General features: G+C 33.9%; 1 protein-coding gene across 1 annotated transcript in view; it reads left to right on the plus strand.

Moving 5' to 3' along the window:
• CSMD1 (CUB and Sushi multiple domains 1) overlaps nucleotides 1-21,927 on the plus strand; it is a gene marked incomplete at both ends in the record, with an annotated part of 1,089,811 nt that overhangs the window by 1,019,377 nt on the left and 48,507 nt on the right. Inside the window, 4 exons of the mRNA XM_084261313.1 lie at nucleotides 804-998; nucleotides 3,600-3,773; nucleotides 12,637-12,810; nucleotides 17,124-17,297. Coding sequence (XP_084117439.1) covers nucleotides 804-998; nucleotides 3,600-3,773; nucleotides 12,637-12,810; nucleotides 17,124-17,297 — 717 coding nt within the window. The remainder of the gene's footprint in view (nucleotides 1-803; nucleotides 999-3,599; nucleotides 3,774-12,636; nucleotides 12,811-17,123; nucleotides 17,298-21,927) is intronic.

Consider the following 21,927-nt stretch of genomic DNA (forward strand, 5'->3'; position numbering starts at 1 on the left):
ATATCTTAATAAAACTTAATCTAGTCTATACAGAGGCATAATAGAATTCATGTCAATATAATAAATATTGTAAATATTCTGTGTACTTTAGCTTGAATTTGAAACTGAAAAAACATTTAAAAATGTTATATATGATTAGTAGCTGTATTAAGCACTGTGGAAAACAAGCTACAGTGCTTGTATACTGGTAATAATGACATTCTTTCAGGAAATCTGAAATACTAAAAGCAACAGAACTGAAATCACTCTAAAAATCTCTCTAAATATTATATTTATTTTTTATGTCAAGTGCTCTAAAAGGAAATGTCATAATTTTCCTGAATACACAAGGTATAGCATTCTATAGTAATTAGCATTTGAATGTGTGTTACTAGCTTTTATGACAACCTCGTTTAAGAACTTGTTAGAGCTTTTCTAAAGTGAATATTATGGATACAAAATAAAGCATCACTTGAAACTTTACAAAAATTATATAGCATTATGTTGCATAGCATGCTTACCCTTTTAGATCCATTGCAGTTTTTGATGAGTTTTGTGTCTAAATTTTAAAATAATTGCATTAGAGAGCATAACTGTATGTCATTGTTCCACTGCATCTCACTAAATGAAAAGCTACTACAAACCCCTGTGCACCTCGTAATACTAAATGTATGATGCTAATTATTTTTCCTGGGACTTGTATTTCAAAAATGCTTATGGTATGCTCAATTTTACGTTGGAAAACTTCTGCCAGCAAGGCAAGACATGTTCTGTGAAGAAACTTAGGGGTAGAATGCTAATATTTAGATGTCCTTTCTTCACAGCTGTAACTTGCCCCAACATAGAGACTCTGCTCTCAGAACATGTTGTCTGGAGGCTGATTTCTGGGTCATTGAATGAGTATGGAGCTCAAGTCATGCTCAGCTGCAGTCCTGGATATTATTTACTGGGTCGAAGACTCATACAGTGTAGGAGTAATGGAACCTGGAGTGTAGGCAATGAAAGGCCAAGTTGTAAGGGTAAGGAACATATTTCTGCACAGAATATCTTATGCATTTTAATACATATATTTTGTGTTATGAATAAAGGGTTCTGATTGTATTTTTGATTTTTTAAATACTGATCTTCTATAGGTAAACAAATATGAAATTTTCACTAACTTGTTGAAATTAATTTGTTCAAAATCCTTTGTCTAAAGTTCAATATATTTCATACAAGGGTCAATGAAATAGCATCAGAAGATCGGTCTGGATGATGATGTTTCTCTGACTGATTTATTAAACTATGTAGTGCATAAGTATTTAGAGAATATTTGGAGATAATTTTATTACTTTAGAAGATTCCAGAATAGAATTAGATTAGAAGATTATTAGATTATTATTAGATTATAGAAGATTAGATTCACCTCTTGGGTGAAGCATGAAAACTGTACTGTTGGAGAAACATATTTAGGAACATTCATAATGCCTTCATATGAAAGTATTATAAATTAAAGCCCTTTGAATATATAAAGATTTAGAGAACCTTGAATTCTCAGTGGGATCATACAGTTTTCAAGAGTTAAAGTATCTAGGTCTTAATGAATTACCCCAAAACCTCATTTTTATCTTTTTAAAATCTGTTACTTATTTTGATTGGAGAGGTTATTTGACACAGCTAGTTGTGCTACCCTTAAAGCAGAAACTTTTCCTATATTGTGGTAATACTGACAGGGTTTTCTTCAATGCCAGGGCAGAACAAAAGATTCCAGCATCTGAAGACAAATAAATGGTCAACTTACAGACCTAGAGTACTAAGGATAAGTAGAAATAAAATTTAGGAATTCTTTTTTTTTTCAGTAAGATACTGGAATTTAGTATTTAATCCCAAAAGAGATGCTTTATTTTTCCTTTTTTTTTTTTAATTCAGTGAGGTTTTGAATGCTAGAATATACTTGAGAATGATTATTCTGAAAAAAGCTGACTCAATAAGCATATTTTTATGGCAGCACTGTAGGAAATTCTTGGGATCAGGTGAAGAGCTTACTAAATTATACTTCTGGTATTTTTTAAGCAAAAAGAACAGTCATTCTGCTCTGTCAAACTGCTAAGTCTGAGTCAATAATCATAGAAGAGTGAAATCATAGAAATATTAAGGCTAGAAAAGACCTTGAAGATCAAGTTAACATAGTACCGTCAAGTCCATCACTAAACCATGTACCTAAGCATCTCCTTATGGTAAATGGTACCAAAAGTATTTCATGTGATTCTATGATAACAATAACAGAATGAACATAAACATCAGATAGCTTTTCATATTCCAAATAAATGTTGAGCAAAATCTTCATATGATGTACAATACCGTGACAAACAAAATTTGCCTTAATGAAAAATATATGAGACATATATTCGTATATGAGACAAATTACAGCACCTATGATGATTGGTTCTGGTTTATTCCATTAGTTTGTGTTTGGGAGGGTTCCATTTTGAAAGTGTTCAGTTGAAAAAAATGTCACACTTCTGTATCTCTTACAAACAAGTAACAGGTCTGTCAATTTTCAAATTTAAAACTGATGAGTTTATTATTCTAATAACTGCAATTTTGCCCCTTTTGTGCAGATACTAAAAAAAATAGATAGGTTTGTATATGCTGCCTAATATGCAGCTACCGTTCAGCTGCTGAGGAGTATTTGAAAGGCTAGTTCTTGACCAACCTCTACAATGACAGAATTTTTGTGTAAGTAGAAAATAGGGTGACCCATACAGAATGTAGTTAATCAAAACCAAAGTATTACGTAGATATGTAAACCCAAGTACATCCTACAGTACATTATTTAGCCCTGTGATAGAGGGCTGATTAGGATTAAATTATGTCAGACTTCATCCCCCAAAAGATGTTCAATAGTATTTCCATTGTTTATAGATCATTAAGATCCAGAAATACACTGTATAGTATTTTGAGGAATCTACTGTTTACTTTCATCTGTCATTCTCATGCTAAGGTAATATATGTCAGTATAGATTTTAGCTATTTCAGTTCTGAAGCAGCAGAAAAGCTAAGTGAAATAGCAATGATACAACAATTAGATCTTTATCAGTATCTACTTGTGAATAGTATCTCTGAAGGAATTGTGAAACATAAAATAAAAGGGGTTTCTGGATTAAGAAAGACCTAGCTAGTTAAATGTATTTTATTAATAATATACTAAACAGCTGTCTAAAAATCATGAGATGACTCATTAGGAATGTAGTTTATTTTTAATAGGAATCTGTGTGATTAAAAATAATCGCAGACATATCACATAAAATGGCCTGAGAAAGGATATCTGAGGAACAGCCAGGAGCATGTATGCATGGAATATAAAGGCAAACTTCCCAAGACATTGACTTGTTTCAGAACTGGAAATACAGATTGTGTTTAAGTGGCTGCCAAAATGTGAAAATATCCTAATTAATTTTCAGATTTAGAACATGTGTTGCCAAATCAAGCATAATCTTAAACCATAAGTGCAGAATACAACTCTTTATATTTATTCCTATTACAAGAAAATGTGAGGTGGTATATTGTATTCAAGTCTAAGAAATTATGAAAATTATTTTTGTATTTCAGTTTCTTCTGTTGTTTGGGTTTTTCCCTAGTTATCTCCTGTGGTGGTCTTCCATCTCCACCAAATGGAAATAAGATTGGAACCTTAACAGTGTATGGAGCTACTGCAATATTCACCTGTAACACAGGATACACATTAGTTGGTTCTCACGTGAGAGAATGCTTGACAAATGGTCTCTGGAGTGGTACTGAAACCCAATGCCTAGGTAAAAAACAAATTTCTGTTATTTCTTGCTTTTTGTTTGTTTGTTTGTCATGTACTGGAATTCAGCTCTTACAAAGCAACAAAATTTTATATCAATAAAAAAAGATTAAATACAGAAACTTTTTTTATTGCATATGATTTTGTCACACAGGACTTGCATTTCCTTTTGTGGAGCAGTCATTGGGTATGAGATGAAACTTAGCTGGAAGATGAGCTTCAGTTCAGGAGTTATCCCTTATGAATTCCAACTACGAGTGTACTTTCAACATACTGAATATTTAGTCAAGGGAACTAGACAGGATAGTAAGCAAAACCAACAGGTTTCCAAACCCTGAGTTTATATGTTTTGATCTTAAGTTCTCACCCCAACACTTTCAGATCCACTCATACTGGTTTGCACTTTGTATATACTGAGTCGGAAGGGACCCATATATTTAAGAAATATATGTAAACAAATTATATAAACAGATGAAAACTTTTCTTTTTCAGTCACCTTTGCAACTCAACATTCCTGGTCATGTACAGCATATTTATTTCTGGAATCTTTGCTATGCTTTGTCTACCCTAATTTTACGTATTTTCTTGCTTATCTAGTACATTTTAAACAAAACATGTTGACCACCTGTCATATGCAAGAATTGAATTGTTTTACAGAGGAAGTATTCAATTGATTTAAAAATAAAACAAAACAAAACAAAGCCAACAAAACTAACCAAGATCTGATTATCCAAAATAATCCATAACACTGCAGTGGGTTTTTTTTCTGTAATGAAACAGTAAAAGCATTGTTTTATAAGGAAATGTTAGTAGCCGTAACATGAATTGTCAGAACTTGTTCTCTGTCCAGAACTCACTTATTTTAAAATTTTCAAGTAGGCCAGAGTATTTGGCTAATTAGATACAATCCTAACAGTAACATTTGACTTCAGTCTTTTAAATAAATCATGCTGATTAATTTCTAAGTTATAAAACCACTGTCCTCCCATTCTGTGGAAACATTATGTATATTAATGTGGAAAAATTGCATGTGAAAAATAAAAAGCATTATCTTCAAAACATTGCATTAAAAAAATGTAGATACATTTTGCAGTATGTCATGAAGCACAACGTAGCTTTGTCCGATCTCAAGAAAGTAATTCAAATCAAAGCTGAAAATAACCTTTTTCTATGCATCCCTTTTTCAAACCTTCACGCTGCCTGAGAATTTCAATGCCATGAACCAAGTTAAAATAAACCTGACATCTACATTTACAATAAGTCAGTGTCAATATGGATCTGTGAGAAAGAAGTTTAACATGTACCTGAAGAACTGATAACAAAAGGTTGCTGAGCATTCTTAGCCACCTGAATCCATTCTTAATTTTCTCAGTGTCAATAGTGTCACTTTCTGTCTTCTTTAGCATATCATTTTGCCAGTGCTCATTACCTTATAGAGACAAGTGACAAGCAGGTGGACTATGTTATTTTGAATTTCAAAGCAGAGTTACTTCATAGTACCATCATCAAGGATATCTGCAGTTATTGAGGTTTGAGTTCATGCTCCCACCGAGGTTCAAAATTGGCTACAGTTTCCCTGAGCAAAACCGAAAGACCTGCATTTTAAAACACATCAACCTTCTCCTGATAGAATATTCTATTAAAAGAAAAGGAGAACATCTGCATCACAATAACCAGGTGTGATGGGACCACATACCAATTCAATCATGTCTTTGGAAAAACAATTTTCAAGTATAATCAGCTACTTCTTAGCAAGTTATTAAGGAAAAGAGATATCAAGTGTCATTAGATATACATGATTTTTAACAGGGTACTAGTGACAACATCCTGCATTTCTGGAAATCTTTAATGCCTCAAAAATACTTTTACACAAAATATTTTGAAACAGGTTGCAAGATAGTAATGCACTAACCTTGATGAAAAAGAACGTGAAGTTATTAGCTGCATATTAACTCTTCATCAATATAGAACAGATAATTTGATGGGGCATACATAGGTGAAATAAAGAAATGTAGGAGTCTTCTCTCAGAGACAGGGATAAAAACTCACTCTTGTGTCCTACCTCCCATGTTGGTTAGCTATTCTTCTTTCATTTCAGATACTAGGCTGCAGCAGCAGCAAAGATTAATACAGAATCTATTTAGAAAAACAAACCAAACCAAAACATGAGATCATTTAATTGTGCTCTGATTTAAGCTTTTATGATCGATCCCTTGATTTTGCAACAGCATTTTTTGTAGCACAGATTTTACGAAGATAGTTTTATAGTATGTCATCTGTTAATTCAGGGAGTGGTCAGAAGTCGTGATCATTGTGTCACAGATCTAACCTAGCTTCTACTGGCAGTTTGTTACTACAGAGTTCCCAGAAAGATGTAATACTTTCTGGCAAATTTTGTGAAAAGTTAAAACACTTTTCTCGCTTGATGTATTTTCAATTCCATGCCCTTCATTTTTCAATTTAAAGTAGTCTATATTAAGAATTTTACCATCTTGATGTAGGAAATCATGACATAAATGGAGTATACATTAATTACCACTTCTTTTTATATTTAGCGTAGTAAGGGAGTAAAATAAAACATTTTTTTACCTAGGAAAATTAATTCCATTGAGATGATGGTTATGGAAATACTATGCTTCAACATTACATTTTCACATACATTCAGTTCATCAGTTCCATAATGGAAGCATGTAAAAGATTTGTATGTGAAGATGCATCAGCTTCCTGATGGTGATAGGTTATCCCTGAATTGAGGCTGACAAACAAGATGCTGGAACTGCAACTGTGAAGATCCAACAGTAGTAGATTTGCTTGTGTAGGAGTATTTTCCTCAACCCTTTCTTCTGTTGCAAACATGGAAGCTGTATGGTAAAAAATAGCTATTACACCTCAGATTTTACAGCATATTCTACCATTCATTGTCAGTGTGGTGCCCAACACCTGCACACAATAATTTCAAGTATAAATGTATGTGTTAGGATTCATTCATTTTAACTCACCTGAAATGCCACTTAATCATCTGATCAATAATAATAATAGTCTTTAGTACTTATGTACTGCTTTTCTGTTTTAAAAGGCTATACACACAGGATAACTTATCTGTCAGTGTATACAGTCTAAATAATACACAAATCTCAATGGATTCTCTTTGCATTATAAATATCTCTTGCCCATGGAAGACTGGAATTATATTTTTTTTCTCCTATTCTGACTATAGAAATAGTTTTAACCACTGAACACCCCAGAAGTTTAGCAGTTTATAGTAGTCATAAATTTAGATTCAAATAGTGTAAGGATGAAGAAGAACCGATTAGTATGGGACTTACTGAAAAATACCAGCTTATTCTCAATGTCAGATTAAGAACTACACACAGAGATGCTTTTAACTCTTTGGGAAACAGCTAATAACTTTACTAGATCTCACAGTTGAGAAAGACTGTCTACATAGAGCTTGAATTTCATTTATGTGAATTAATAATTTTCTTCTGTAGGAGTGATTTGCTGTTGGAATTTGTCTCTTTCAGGGGGTTTTATTCCAATCTGTATAGAAATTGTTATCTATTCCTATTATCCCCTAGAAACACTTTTTTCCCACTTGGCTCTCTGCTTTATAAATTACTTATATGCACCTTTTCACACCTGTAATGAACACAAGGCACCTTGCAGGAATTATTGCATTAAGATCAATGCTTGTCTTATGATACTATCCAATTCTTTTCAAAAAAATTTCAATGGACTTCGGATTTTATTGGATATATCAGATCGACTGCATTGTTGAATGCAACCCTATGCTTAGAACAGTTAAAAGCATGGATCTACCTCACTAGACATTTAGGGCTGGAAGATTGGTAATCCTTATTTAGTCTTTGATATTTCAAAATCTGATGAGGTCTATAGTGCCAAAAATACTGGACAGCTATGAGTGTGAAAGCCTAAGTTTGATTTATTGCTTGCATGATGTAGAAGGTTGTATTTCTGCTACTCTTTTTGCTCTGCACATTCTCTCACATAAGGGATATTTACACCATGTACTTCAGGCACCTAATTTAGGTGCAAATTAGGGTACGATCTAAGATCCTTAAATTCCCAACAAGGTCAAGGGAACTATGCAGGCTCCTCCAGAGAGCAATTCAGGAAAGGTAAATTCTTAAATTTTAAAGCTAGATGATGTGAATACCGCCAGTAGTGTATACCTAAATTCCAAGGACAGCATGCACCATACTTATTTTAGAGGTGCCTTTAGGATTTATATGAAGCCTGTGAAAATCAGGAGGTGAACTCCCAGGGAGCTTTGAAGGAGACTTTCCATTTCAAAGGAATGATAATGAGCCAGAGATTCTTTTTACCTACACTGTACCTGCATGAATGTAATTCAGGATAGCTATAGATGAAAATAGATATGACTTAGTGTTACTCACTACTCTGCATTCAATCAATTTATTATTTCAGGCCAGCTGAGTACACTGATTTCTGTATCCTAGGGAAGGATTTGTCAAATACTTATTATTTGTCTGAGAAGAAAGCTAAAACTAATGACTGTGTCAATGAGATTAAGACTAAATGTAAGACCTATGACTTTAGGCAGTTAGTATTATATGTAGTTTTTCTTAATATGAATTTTTAGGCAAGATTTTTTTTCAATTTCACTCAACTACTCACAGTGCTTATATTTTATATATTTTCCCTTTTGCCTTCCAAGAATAGTTGCACCTATAAATTACAAACCATGTGTTTCTGTGAATGTTTTACATGTGTGAGTGACCATACATACATGTACGGCATAGATCTAATTGAAAGCATTTAAAAGTTTGCTCCAACTGTTATTGGTGGTGTTGAAGCATGAACAAAATTGTTTTCCCGAACAGATACTTTTTCCTGACTTTTTGTGACTTTCCAGTGCAAAGCTATAAACAAGTCGAAGGCATACTTTAAAATCTAAGATGAAATGTTATCTACTCCTTTCTATTTTCATTCATTTTTAGTATATATTAAAAAAAAGTAAAAAATCCATTTTTTATAGTTCTGTAATGTAGGTAATTCTCTACATTTTTCAGTGTGATGAAATGCTGCTGCTGACTGTGCTTGTGTAAAAATAACTGAATCTGTAATTGATAAATCGTAAGTAAACTGCAGTATGAAATTGTGATCCCAGAATCACAGAATGATAGGGTTTGGAAGGGACATCTGGAGATCATCTAGTCCAACTCCCCTGCCAGGGCAGGATCACCTAGAGCAGGCTGCACAGGACTTACATTTCAACATCTTACTAAAATATAATAAAATTATTTGTATTTTGCTTTCCAGGTGTTTTAGAACTACTGCTGAACCCACCTTGAGCCATGTGAAAAATTTCCTTAATTATTCTTCCTTTTATTAAAAATGCCACTAGCATCTTTACTATTCTTTTAATCTAATTTTACTTGATGGGAAAATTACATAAAGTTTTTGTTACTGAAATACTCTCTGTTCTTGAGGTTTTTGAATATTTAATCTAAATGAGTCAAAACTTCTTCAGAATTAAATCCACTAGCTGGGAAGATTTCTAAATTAAATTACTCACATCATAAGTCCAGCAACATGTTAAATGTCTGTTTAAGAAAAAGCACATAATTTTTTGCCTTTTCTACTATCCTGGTTGGTGTATCTTTGCTATCTTTCTTGAAATGTCATGTGTTTCCCTGTGTTTGACTGGATAAGTCTCAGGTGATGGCATATGTCATTGTGAGTCCACTTTCTAAAAGTGTGAACACTGCAATTACTGGGGGAAAAAAACCCAACAACAATGAACCAAAGCTAAAGCAAGTATAACATCATATTTCCAAAGAAGGGAAGAGGCTGCATATTTTACCTCAGTCCCTGGAAAAAATCAGTGAGCAACTATTAGGAACCATTTCCAGGCTAAGTGGGAACAGACAGGATGGATCAATCAGAAGTAAAACTTACTAATCTTAGAGCCTTTTCCACTGCCTCTCTCATGAGATGTAGAACTCCGTAGATTTCAGCAATAGATTTTTTTCATTTTCTGTTGTAGCAAAACTTTTAAAACAGTCTCCCATATTATCCTTGTAGCCAGATGAGCAGACTACAAAAATGATTGGGAAGCTAATTGAACCACCGAACTCTGAGGGTAGTATTTCATGAATCAAAGTATGATTAGTAGCCAGTGGATACTGAGGATGAATACTGATACAAATACTATACAGCCTCTATCAGTGACTTGGATAACATTTTGGGTGCTATCTCTACAAGTTTGAGGATGACACTAAATGATGGGAGAACAGTTGATATGCTGGATTGCAGTACTGATTTACAGAGGGACCCTGAGAATCTAGAGGAATGAGCCAACAGGAAGCTTATAAAGTTCAATAAAGACAAATACAGAATCCTGCACTTTTCCTAGAATAGTGTCATTCATACTTGGAACTGACTGGGTAGAAAGAAGCTTTACAGAAGGCAACCCAGGAGACCTAATGGAGAGGCTGAACAAGAGTTAAAAGTGTGACCTTGCAGTAAAGAAGATCACAGACTTGACTGTATGAGCAGCAGTGTAGTAAGTGAGCCACAGTCATTTCCACTTCAGCACTTGTGGAAAACTGTGTGTGGTTTTTGTGCATTATAAGGGAGGTATTGAAACAAGACCAGGGGAAAGGCCCATTAAGGGGCTAGGGGTTGGAGTATGTGATAGACACAGAGAGGCAGAGCAAGGCTGGAAGAGAAAATGGTAAGGGGAATCATATTAGTAATTTGCACTAAGAATAATAAAGTAAAATATAACATGAGGTATTTCAAGAAGAAAAATATTCCTTCAGTGTCCTTGTTACTCTCTGTTGCCGTAGCCCTTGTCAGGGGAAGATGAGTTGTATTAACAAGTTGGGTGTGAAAAGCTTATTTTCATACTTCCACAAATTTACAGAGCAATATCACAATGTGTCCTTAAAGACATCAGTGATGCTACAATTAAGATTATTATAATAATCCTATATGTATGAAAAAAGTAGTCAAGTGGCATGTGTTTTACCCCTGTAGGGTTTTAGAAGAGTCATTAATTGTAAATGAAATGTACTGTCTAGCATTATTAAAGGAGCTTTAGTAGAAAGGAGATTCAGTCCCTAAGAAGCTAAGTTACGAAGAAGCCTGATGTTAATGGACGCAGCCTGTGCAAAACAGAACATCATACACACACACACACACATTCTAGGAGTATTCATGACCCTCAGGTCCCTCTCCTCTCATCTCAAAATGAGGATTTAGCATCATTTCAGATTAAATTATTGCCAGTTTAAATTAATCAGTGTCACCAAAGAATGAGCTTTTTTCTCCTAATTCAGTAAAAAGAAATAGTTTCCTGCTCAGCAACTCTGCTTTCAAACAGAATGAGTAATCTAGAGAGGATAAAATAATTACTTGTTTCCTTAGTGCCGGAAGTGCTATTATCCTGGAGTAACGTGTTCTGTATTGCTTAACAGCAGATGATACAACCAAGGAGGAAACACTCCTGGTAGATGTTCCTTCATTCCCATGTCTTTATACAGCTGGAGAAGGTGGCTGTTTCAAAGTGTATTAAAAAAGCTGGAAAGCAATATAGAGAAGAGTTTATTATCATTTTACCATCAATGTGGATTAATAAACACAGAAAAGAAATTAAATACGTCAGTTTAGTTAAGAATCATCTGAGGATAATATAAGGGTGATTATTATTTGGAAAGAGTAAAAACAAATAAAAACACTTTTAATGATTCATTACTTAAAGACATTAATAAAAAAACCCATGAACTTCATTGTAGAAACTGGATATCAATGTTAGGAAATATTTGAAAATAATTTAGCTGTAGAATTTTATTTTAATTTCTATTAAATATAAACAGGGTCCTAAATGGCGTTTTAAAGGAGCTGCTATAGTTAAGTGGGACACGTATGCCTATCTGAAATAACTCAGTGTTTCTTCTCTTGAAGGCAGTAGACTTTTTTTTTTTTTTAATGAGGTTGAGTTTTTGGGGTTTTAGGGTTTTCTTTAAGATTTTTCTAATAATGGTAAAGACCTCTGTGTAAGAAATCACTTATTTGTTGGATATATAGAACAACAAGGGCTATCTTTGTTCTAATAAAATAACAACACCAGGACACCCAAATTGTTATGAAACTTGATCTTTTCTATTAAATAATCAGAAGAAAGCCTAGACATGTTTTTCACCAAGATTCAAGAATGTTTCAAGTTAGTTTCAACCAGTCCTGATACTGGTTGGCAGCTTGCTGCTGTGCTGGTCTGGAGGGCAAGATATTTTCATTTTATGGATCTAGACTACTCTGTGCTTGTTGGCCTCTGACAGAGAATGGTTCCAACCATGTTTAATTTATTATCAGACATCTGCTTAAAAGGCTGAGGCAAATAATTACTATGAGAAATCATACCTGTACAATGAAATAATAGAATGAGTTTGAGACTTAAACATGCTTTAATTCACACTCCTCTCAGATAAAACACAACCTTATTCTGAGGGAAAGGGGAAAAATTGACCATGTTAAAAGTGTCAGTTTTCTAGCAGTTAAACTGGATGATTTGTAATTTCAGTCATATGCAATTTACATTTTCAGATATTCTTCAGGCCTTTGACATTTATGTAACAGAATCTGCAGAAACTACACATGATAATTAAAACTACTTGAATATCACATCACCCTAAATAAGTAGATGGAATATCATCTACAGCTTTTATACCTTAGAACTTGTTCTCTACTGTGCAGTGTTTGACCCTAATATATTCTTTATTGAAAGTAAAGATGAAATTTTGTTTTCCTATCTGTATTGTTGTAAATGTTGGTGAAATTTGTAAGAATATATATTTTTTATCGTTCTTCTTTTATTGTAGCTGGTCACTGTGGTTCTCCGGATCCAATTGTAAATGGTCATATTAGTGGGGATGGTTTCAGTTATCGTGATACTGTAGTCTACCAGTGTAATCCTGGCTTTCGACTTGTTGGTACTTCTGTCAGGATTTGCCTACAGGATCACAAATGGTCTGGACAAACGCCTGTCTGTGTCCGTAAGTAACAACTTTTCTCTGAATTATTACTACTATTTTTAACACTATTTTAACAAATTAAGAGTAGATTGGATGTTCAAAGGTATTTGAATGAGGTGCTCAGATCAGATATTTCTTGGACCTATTTTCAATTACAAGGGTCATTATGATGATCTAATCCTATTTCTAACCTAGCACATCCAGTAATTTCTGATTTCTGTTGTTTCAGAAACAGAATGACAAGGCAATAAAGTGGGTTGAACAGCAGGCTGCAACTGTGTAACTTCATCTATGTCCTTCTCTCTTTTTCTCCAGGCATAATTTCTTTGTCAAGTGTGGGCTTACTGAGCCTCTCCCCTATTTTTTCACCAGGAATACCAAAATCCTTTGGTCTCATTTCATTTTTTGGTGGGTAAAGCTGGAATACTGTTCATCTGTGCAGTTTTTGATGGTGACTGCCCATTTTTCAAAGTTGGCCTTCTAATATTTACTAGTACAAGCCCAGGGATGATATAGGATTATACCATGTGTTAGAAAAAAATACTAACATTTTTATTCCCTTCAGTAGGATTTTTTTAATGCTCTTAATTCACCTGCTTTTGAAAATTCCATAAGGAATTACTGGAATTGTTAAATTGTTGCTATTCCCTTCCTCATTTGCATGGCAAATTTGCTGGCATTTTCTGAACTATCAGCCGTTGAATCAGAGTCAGGTCTGATTTCTCTGATTTTTATTCTGCTACTTTATTGTGCAGTTTATTTTATTATTCTTCTTCTGTTTTAATAAGGCTTCCAAATTTTATGCAGTATTATTTTTAATGGAGCTTTTATATGAATTATTTCAATAAATGTCTGCAATTCAGATAAACATATTGTTGTCTACACAGAAATAGTCACTGAGATGATCACCTTTTCTGTTCAATCCATGTTAGTATCTTTGTTTGATTTCTGAGAAAATATATTACTGATAATCCACTACTTTTCAAAATGTTCAGTATATTTCTTTCATCGTGGTAAAATGAGAACATCTACCTGGATACAGCTGCAGCAAATATCTGCCAAATGTCATTGTCCTTTTAAAATCCTATTTATATCTTCAAGTGATTTATATTCATCAAAGGAGAAATGCCACCAGTTAGCATTGTTACTTTTTAGTGGATTAGTTTTACCATGCACTGAATAAAATCCCTTCAAAAGAAAGGGGCAAAGCTGGGGGGGATGGGGAGATGTGGAAGGCTGTTTCTTCCTAAATTGATGTTATCATTACTGTTATAAGAACTGGCAGCAATTTCTGTCTTTATAGGTTGCCTAATACTTTCCATTACCTAGTTTTCTTTCTCTTATAAGTCTTCTAGATTAAAGAACCACACAAGATGTGGTTTTGTTGTTTGTTTTTTTTTTTTTTAATGTCAGCATCCAAGCTTTGGATGATTTTCAAACTTTTATTAATTAACTAATTAATTACAAAATCTTGTAAAAATAGCTATTTCCTTCTGAAAAGGAAAGTGAAAACTGTTTACCAATGGTACTAATGTGCTCCCTAATGTGATGATAGTGAAATTGTCTTCTGACACAGCAGTGTTGATCAGAAACTAGAAATAAGGCAGAAGTCCGATGGGCAGAAGTTACGAGCTGTGCCCCTGAAAATTTACCACAGATTGGTCTGTATTTTGGCAGATTTTTACAGAAGATAACACATCTTTTTATACTCAAATAAGCTTTGACAGGAATTTCAATATTACAAGTGCTAGATACAGTTTTCAAAAAATACTCTCTAAGCAAGTACTCAGAGTACTCTGCCTGTGACTACTTTAGTTTCTTAGTTTCATATGAAAGTCAACCTCCTTCATCTTGCACAATTTGTGACTCAAAGATCACACTTTACCCAAATATTTTCTGAAAGATCTCTTCATTTGCTGTTTATTGGGAGTTACTACTACATGTGAAGATGTCTGATTAGCTCTTTGTGAGTAACAGCACAACAAAAATCAGGATAGTAACCTCCTTTGCTAAAAGTGTTAATGATCACCAAAGCATAGGCTTTGTTATATAGCTGGGTGCTACTGTTATTTCTTTTGGATTACGCATTTCTGTGGTGAGGTGGAAGTCTCCAGGATACAAAAAAGATACTCTGCAAAACACTGGAGTATATTTTTGAGAGCTATGTTACATTGTGTTGATCTGTCCGTAATAAAATAGGGAAATTTGTAATTCCTTAGTTACTTCTGATTTCAGACATGCCAAGTGGATGTATTTACCCATGACATGCTTAGGACTAAGCGTATGTGTGGATAAACCTGCATATAAGTGCATGTATCGAAGAAGGAATTTGTAATTCAGCATACACATAAAAACAACAGTAGTAACCATTCTTTGAAATGCCTTGGCTATTGCTTAGGTAAAAAATATTAAATTTATTGCATAAAAGCCTAGTGGTGATCAAAACCACTATAAACCCAAAATTATCTACTTAGGGGGGTTTTGTTTAAAAAAAAAAAAGCACATGCTACTGTGTGAATCAAACTATTAGGGTGTGGATCGGTCAACAAATCAATGATATCTAGAAAATATGATGGAGTAGTGGCAGAAGTAAATGCAGTGATTAAGATCTTAGTGTTTGAAACCTTTAGTTTCTGGAAGGTGTTACAAAAAGAAGTGTCCTGTCGAGAGCAATGACATCTAAACAGGAACTGTCTGATTGGGGTATGCTTTTGTTGAATAAGGACAACTGAACAGAATTATCCTTCATTGCTGAATTTTTACAGAGACCAAGATTTTGTGTTGTTAAAATATATGGCATATAATTTGGTCAGGACACTGTAAAAAGTTTAAAGTAATGGTGTTTTTTAATTTAATAGGTTTTTATATAAGAGCTATGTTAACTGATGGCCCTGATTATGGCCCTGGATATGACTTTATTGAAACTTGGTCATATGTAATAGATTAATAGTACAATTGGGCTAGAATAAAGTTGAAGTTGTATGTGCAGTAAGGTTTGTTCTGATATTTAGAGTTTCATCTTCAAATGCTGCAAATGAGGTGGTGCAGAAAGGATTCAAATGATTTAAGTACATTTATTTGCACCATTTAAGGGCTAAATATATATAATTCTGTATGCAAGAAGGCCATATATACCTGAAGGTTGCCTACAGGAAATCTGGAGAGAGGGATAGTTCACAAGGGCACGTATTTATAGGACAAGGGTAACGGCTTTATACTTTAAGATGGTATCTAAGTTATATTATATGTCAGGATGAGAGTTCTTCCCTTTGAGTATCGTGAGGCATTGGAACAAGTTGCCCAGAGAAGCTGTGGCTGTCCCTTCCCTGGCAGTGTTCAAGACCAGGTTGGATGGGGATTTGGGCAGTCTGGTCTAGTGGAAGGTGTCCCTCCCCATGGCAGGGGGTTGGAACTGAATGATCTTTCAAACCTCTTCAAACCCAACCCATTCTGTGATTCTATGATAAACCTGTACATAGGGTATTTATATGAGTAAGATAAACATGACCAGCACAATGTGGAAGTTGTGTGTGTGTGTATACATATGTATATATCTATCATAAAAACATATAATCACAGAATGGTTTGGGTTCGAAGGTAAAGACCATCTAGTTTTAACCCCCCTGCCATGAGCAGGTGTATATATATTTATATATGTATATTTATATTTTTTCTAATATTATATTGTCAGTATCTATGCTTTTCTATGTTTTTCTGTATTATTTTAATGTCTTGTCATGAGGAAAGCAAGAGTTTAACTGTAACATGTATTTTTTGTTTATCTTTCAAACATAATCAACACATGTAATAAACATAATGGGAAGGGTTTATTCCCAACAATTTCTCCATTGCCATAAAAAAATCAGTTAAAAGGATCACTAGCTACTTCAGTAAAGCAACTCAGGAAGTTTGGAATAGGAATGCTTCAGAACTCCCAAATGCTTAGAAGCATTCAATTTGTTTGGCCCTAGTACATTTTGAAGCTTACATGAAAACAAACAAACAAACAAAAAAAGCATTATTAGGAAATATAATAAACTATATTGTTAATGTCTAATACATATCAGATGGGTGTCAAAATGTGCATATATATATTAATATTTATATTACAACTTTCATGATAAGGTAAAAGGTAACTTCTAAAAGTATAATTGAACAAATACGATTTTCTTTCTGGCAGCTAAGAATTCTGAATAAATATAATCCTATTTTTTCCCTCAATTTGTGGTATAAATATGAAACACAAATTCTTAAGAAAACACAGAAGAGCTCCAACCTGCAAGTGATTCCATGGATCTACCTAGATGCTAGCTTGCCTATTTTTCTTTTAACAGCAATTACATGCGGACATCCTGGGAATCCAGCTCATGGAATAACTAATGGCAGTGAGTTCAATTTAAATGATGTTGTAAATTTTACTTGCAACACTGGGTACTTACTTCAGGGTGCTTCTCGAGCACAGTGCCGAAGCAATGGGCAGTGGAGTAGCCCTTTACCCAACTGCCGAGGTAAGAAACTTTCTCATACATTCTCTGCTCTCTATTGACTTATTTCAGTCATGATCCTGTTTTCAAAATATTGGGATATAATTAAAAAACCTGAATTTGGAAATTACCTCGACCTTTATTTGAGTTTTTGCATTTATATTGTAAAATGGAGTTTTTACTGGGGAAGCCTAGGCTTTTCAGTATCTTACCTCAAATTTCTCAGACTGCCATCCCTACCATTTATTTTATAGACATATAAAGTGTACATGTGTCAAACAAATATATTATATTGATCACAGTTCTCTATCTAGACTGAATTACATACAGATTCCATAAATAGTGAATTACTCCTATTAAACCGTAGTTATACAAATGAATGTTCCTGAATAAAAATGCTATTAATTCTTCTGTAAATCCTAGCAGTAACTGAGAGATGTTCATAGCTTTCATATATGTGAAATCTGTCTTTTCTTTCACCAGAAAAAAATTAAAATTAAGATTTATATCAGATTGGGTTTTTTTGTGAAGATATGTATGCACTTGATTTCTAGTGTGCTCTGATTAAGATGAGCAAGTTTGAAAGATAAGAATGAAGTCAAAGGTTTATGTTATGAAGAAACCTGTGTATCAAGTATATTAGGGAAGGGCAAAAAGATCCAGGTTGAATGGGTCTTGGGGCAACCTGGCTGGTCTAGTGGAGGGTGTTCCTGTCTGTGACATGGGCCTGGATCTAGATGATTTTTAAGGTCCCTTCCAACCCAAATCGTTCTGTGATTTTATGAGTATCTTCTGGCTATAAAAGAGGCTAAGGTTGATGAATTTTTCAGTTAATTTACATGGAATGTATCTCATGCCTGAATGCTGACTGTAAGATTAAGACACTAAAGATTACTTAAAAAATTTAAAATACATTTTCTAATGTATCTCATCTTCCACTGTTGAGAATACAAGTCTGGAATTCTATTGTTCTCTCTGATTAGACTGGTCAAAGCTAGACAGCTTGTTGAAAAGTGGGTTAATACTAAAGCAGATGAAATAACATCTCCAGAAATGCAATGGCTAGTAAGCTTTTCTCGAATATTTTCTTTCACTGAAAAAATGATCACTTATATGTTAAATCAACGCAAGTGCTATACTTTTCTTCCTTTGTAGCTTGTCTTTAATAAGCTAAAGGAAATTGCAGTCAGAAAAGTTGTCCTAAGGATACTAACATTAGGACTAAAAATCATGTAAAAGAAGTTCACTCCAGGTATTGGTAGCTTTATTATCTCCACCTGTTGGTTTATTAAAAATCATATTGTATTACAATGGTTGTTCCTAAGAATAGTAATTATCTTTGGTGATTAGCTCATCATATTGTTTCAGAGAGCTGATGCAATTTCAAGCTCAGTGTGTGTGGAATTAGATCTTTCATTCTCATTAAAACAATACAGAGATGGCAATTCCCTCAGTCACTACCCTCAGAATCTATTCAAGTGTATTAACTAGCACAGCAATATAATTATTGGAACAGAGAAGCAGGAATTTGCAAACTGTTCCTATTTAGGTTCATGTACTTTTCCCCCCTTTTTTACTCTTTTGTATTGCTAGATTTTACTGAACAAACTCCTCTATCTCATCTGTGAAGGACTTAAGTAAGGTTTTTCTTTATTGAAAATACATTTTTTTAACATATTCTGTAGATGCAGTCCAGATCTGTTCTGTTTTGACTGTCAGAGGCAGAGATTCAATGCCTGATTTTACTGAAGTTCAGCCCTATTTATGAGCTGAGTTACATACAGAGCTACAGCTTGAGACATCCTCACCAGATAAATGGAAGGGCAAGTCTGCCAAGGTCCATTCACTTAAGAACAGCAAACTGCTATCAGAATGGAGTTGCTGAGTATGTAGTTTTGTTTCATGCAGATGATGTAAAGTTGGACTTTTACCTTTCACTCTGAGCCTTTTCATTCTTCCCTTAATTGAATACTTTCTCTACAGAAACAGGTTTTATTCAGTTACTTATTTGTATTTCTTCTACTGTGAAACGTGAGGACTCACCTGATCTTGTCACCTACTGCTTCCCTGGTGCCTCATTCTAGGCTTGTATTACAAAGCATACAATTTTTTAGGAAAGCTAATCAATATAGATTAGATGTTATAAAAATCAGTGTAACTTAAGTCTTTAAATTATTACATCCTAAAACAGTGGTCAGTATAGGAATTTAATTTTTCTATACTTGAAAATTTGTTGTTGTGTGATTTAGGAGAATGTAATCACAACATAAAAGAAGTAACTAGATTCTTTGCTATCTTGTGTGTCAGCAAGAATTTTATTTAAATACAATTAAAACTGTTAAGAATTACTTACATGTCACTATTGTTTTCTTAGATATTAGAAACATTAAGATGTACAAGAAGTAAAGAATCAGTTCTGTATCTCCGAGCCTTGGTTGAACGTAAGAAAGTCACAAATATTGAGAAAAAATTAGGTGGTCAAGCTACTACATGAGTGTTGAGCTCATCAGCGTTGAACTCCAGACTGACATTTGCAAACAAGATAAATCACAAAGATTGCAGTTTCTCTAGATTCAAGGTGATCAACCTTGAAATCTGTGATGATATTTAAACTCTTTTAAAAAAAATAGGTCATAAATTTTGAGTTCCTCCAAGAAATCCTACTCTTGGGTGCTATAGAGAAATATACTCTCTTGAGCAAAAATAACTTATAAATGTATTTGTGCACTAAAAGATTATTTAGTTGTAGTGTAAAAGGAGTAGATGAGATAATATCAACTTCATTTTAAGCATTAGAGTATTTATATACCACTGATCTTCTACATGCCTTTTTTGATCAGGAAATTTTGAATATTTTATTTCAATTTCATGAATTTTTAAAATGTTGTATTAATTATCTTTAGAATTAGCATTGTGTCTTATTTTGTCTGATGGGTTGACCTTGCAGTCAGTATGAAGTGTTTTCTCTCCTCTGTTTCCTCTTTTTCAAGCTTTTCCTCTTCTCTTGTGTGGGTTGTCCACAGGCTTCAATTCCTTTAGGAGTATCCATCTGCTCTGGTGTGCATCCTACTTTAACTGCAGAGAATATCTGCTCCCCCATGGACTAACTTCTCCTCTAACCTTGGTGTTCCCTCTATTGTTTCTCACTATTTTATTTTTTTAATGCCCTACCGCTCTCTCTGACGTGTTTTCTGCCCTTTTCTAAATATATTGAATAGAAACACAAAATTCCCTCATGACGTAGTAATAGGTAATTGTCTAAAGCTGAAGGGTAGATTTAGATTAGATATTAAGAAAAAAGCAATTTCTATGAGGGTGATGAGGCACTGAAAGAGGTTCCCCCCTGTGGATACCCCATCCCTTGAAGTCTTCAAGGCCAGGTTGGATGGGATTTTTGGGTCCAGTGGAGGGTGTCCCTGGTCATGTCAGGGGGCTGGAACTAGACAGTCTTTGAAGTCCCTTCTAACACAAACCATTCTATGATTCTAGCATTCTATGGACTCAACTGTGATTTGAGGAGACACTGACAGCTGGGATTGTTCTTCCTAGAGAGGGAAGTCTCAGAGGAGTCTTACCAGTGTTTATATAAAGGATGGTGTAATAAAAGTTGGCCAGACTTCTCAGTGGTGTGCAATGAAAGGACAAGAGGCAAAGGGCACAAACTGAAACATAAGGAAAAGCTTTTTCACTGTGAAGGTAGTCAAACACCTAAAAAGATTGCCCAGAGAGGTTGCTGAGCCCCCGTTCTTGCTGGTGTTCAAAACCTGACTGGACAAAGCTTAATAACTGGTCTGTAATAATAATTCTGTATAATTTATGACTAAAGACTTGGACAGAAGTATTTGGAGAATCTTACTGAGACGGTATGTGGCATCTCCAGACTCTTCCTTCTGATCCCAGTGGTTTAGGCTACAACATAACACTGTTAACAAAAGCAAGCAGATTGCAAATTTTTCAGATTAAAACATATTCTCACAGACTAAGGTAAAATGTAACCATATTATGAGCCTGTAACTTACATCATCTGATCCAAGAAGACTTCTCTGCATGCATCTACCTAGTTTAATTCTCCTGGGAATCTTCTCTTCTGTAAACTGCCTCCTTATAACCACATAGCATAATTAGATTTACATTATTTTATTGAGAGCAGAATTTAATCCACAAGTTCAGATTTTTACATTTTGGGTGCTGTGAAAATTGTCGTAATATATTTTTATTATAATTATGAGGGTATATTTATAATTTGATATAGTTTGGACTAAAAAATAAACCTGCATAGTTCAGAATTATTAGAGAAGGATTTTGCCAAAAAAATAGGTAAATTAATCATGAATGGCATTGTTTACATGCAAGAAGAGAAAAATGTCTATATTGGTTAGATTTATTGAAATAAAGTTCACTTATGAAATCATGCTGAAATTAAAATTTTACATCCATAACTAAAAACAAACAAAGAAACAAACAAAATTCTACCAAGTAAATGGCTTATATCAAATTTACTCATTAAATTATTAGAACTTACCTAAAGCAAGTAACATCACTTCTGGCAGATGCCTTTCCCTCTAAAATAGCCATGTGAAATGGGTGAAAAAACATTTCTATTAAAGTTCATTGTTAGTGATGAATTATAAATTTCTGAGGAAAGTAAGTAAAT

This window comes from Gallinula chloropus (genome assembly GCF_964237585.1).
Source record: "Gallinula chloropus genome assembly, chromosome: 3".
Lineage (NCBI taxonomy): Eukaryota > Metazoa > Chordata > Aves > Gruiformes > Rallidae > Gallinula > Gallinula chloropus.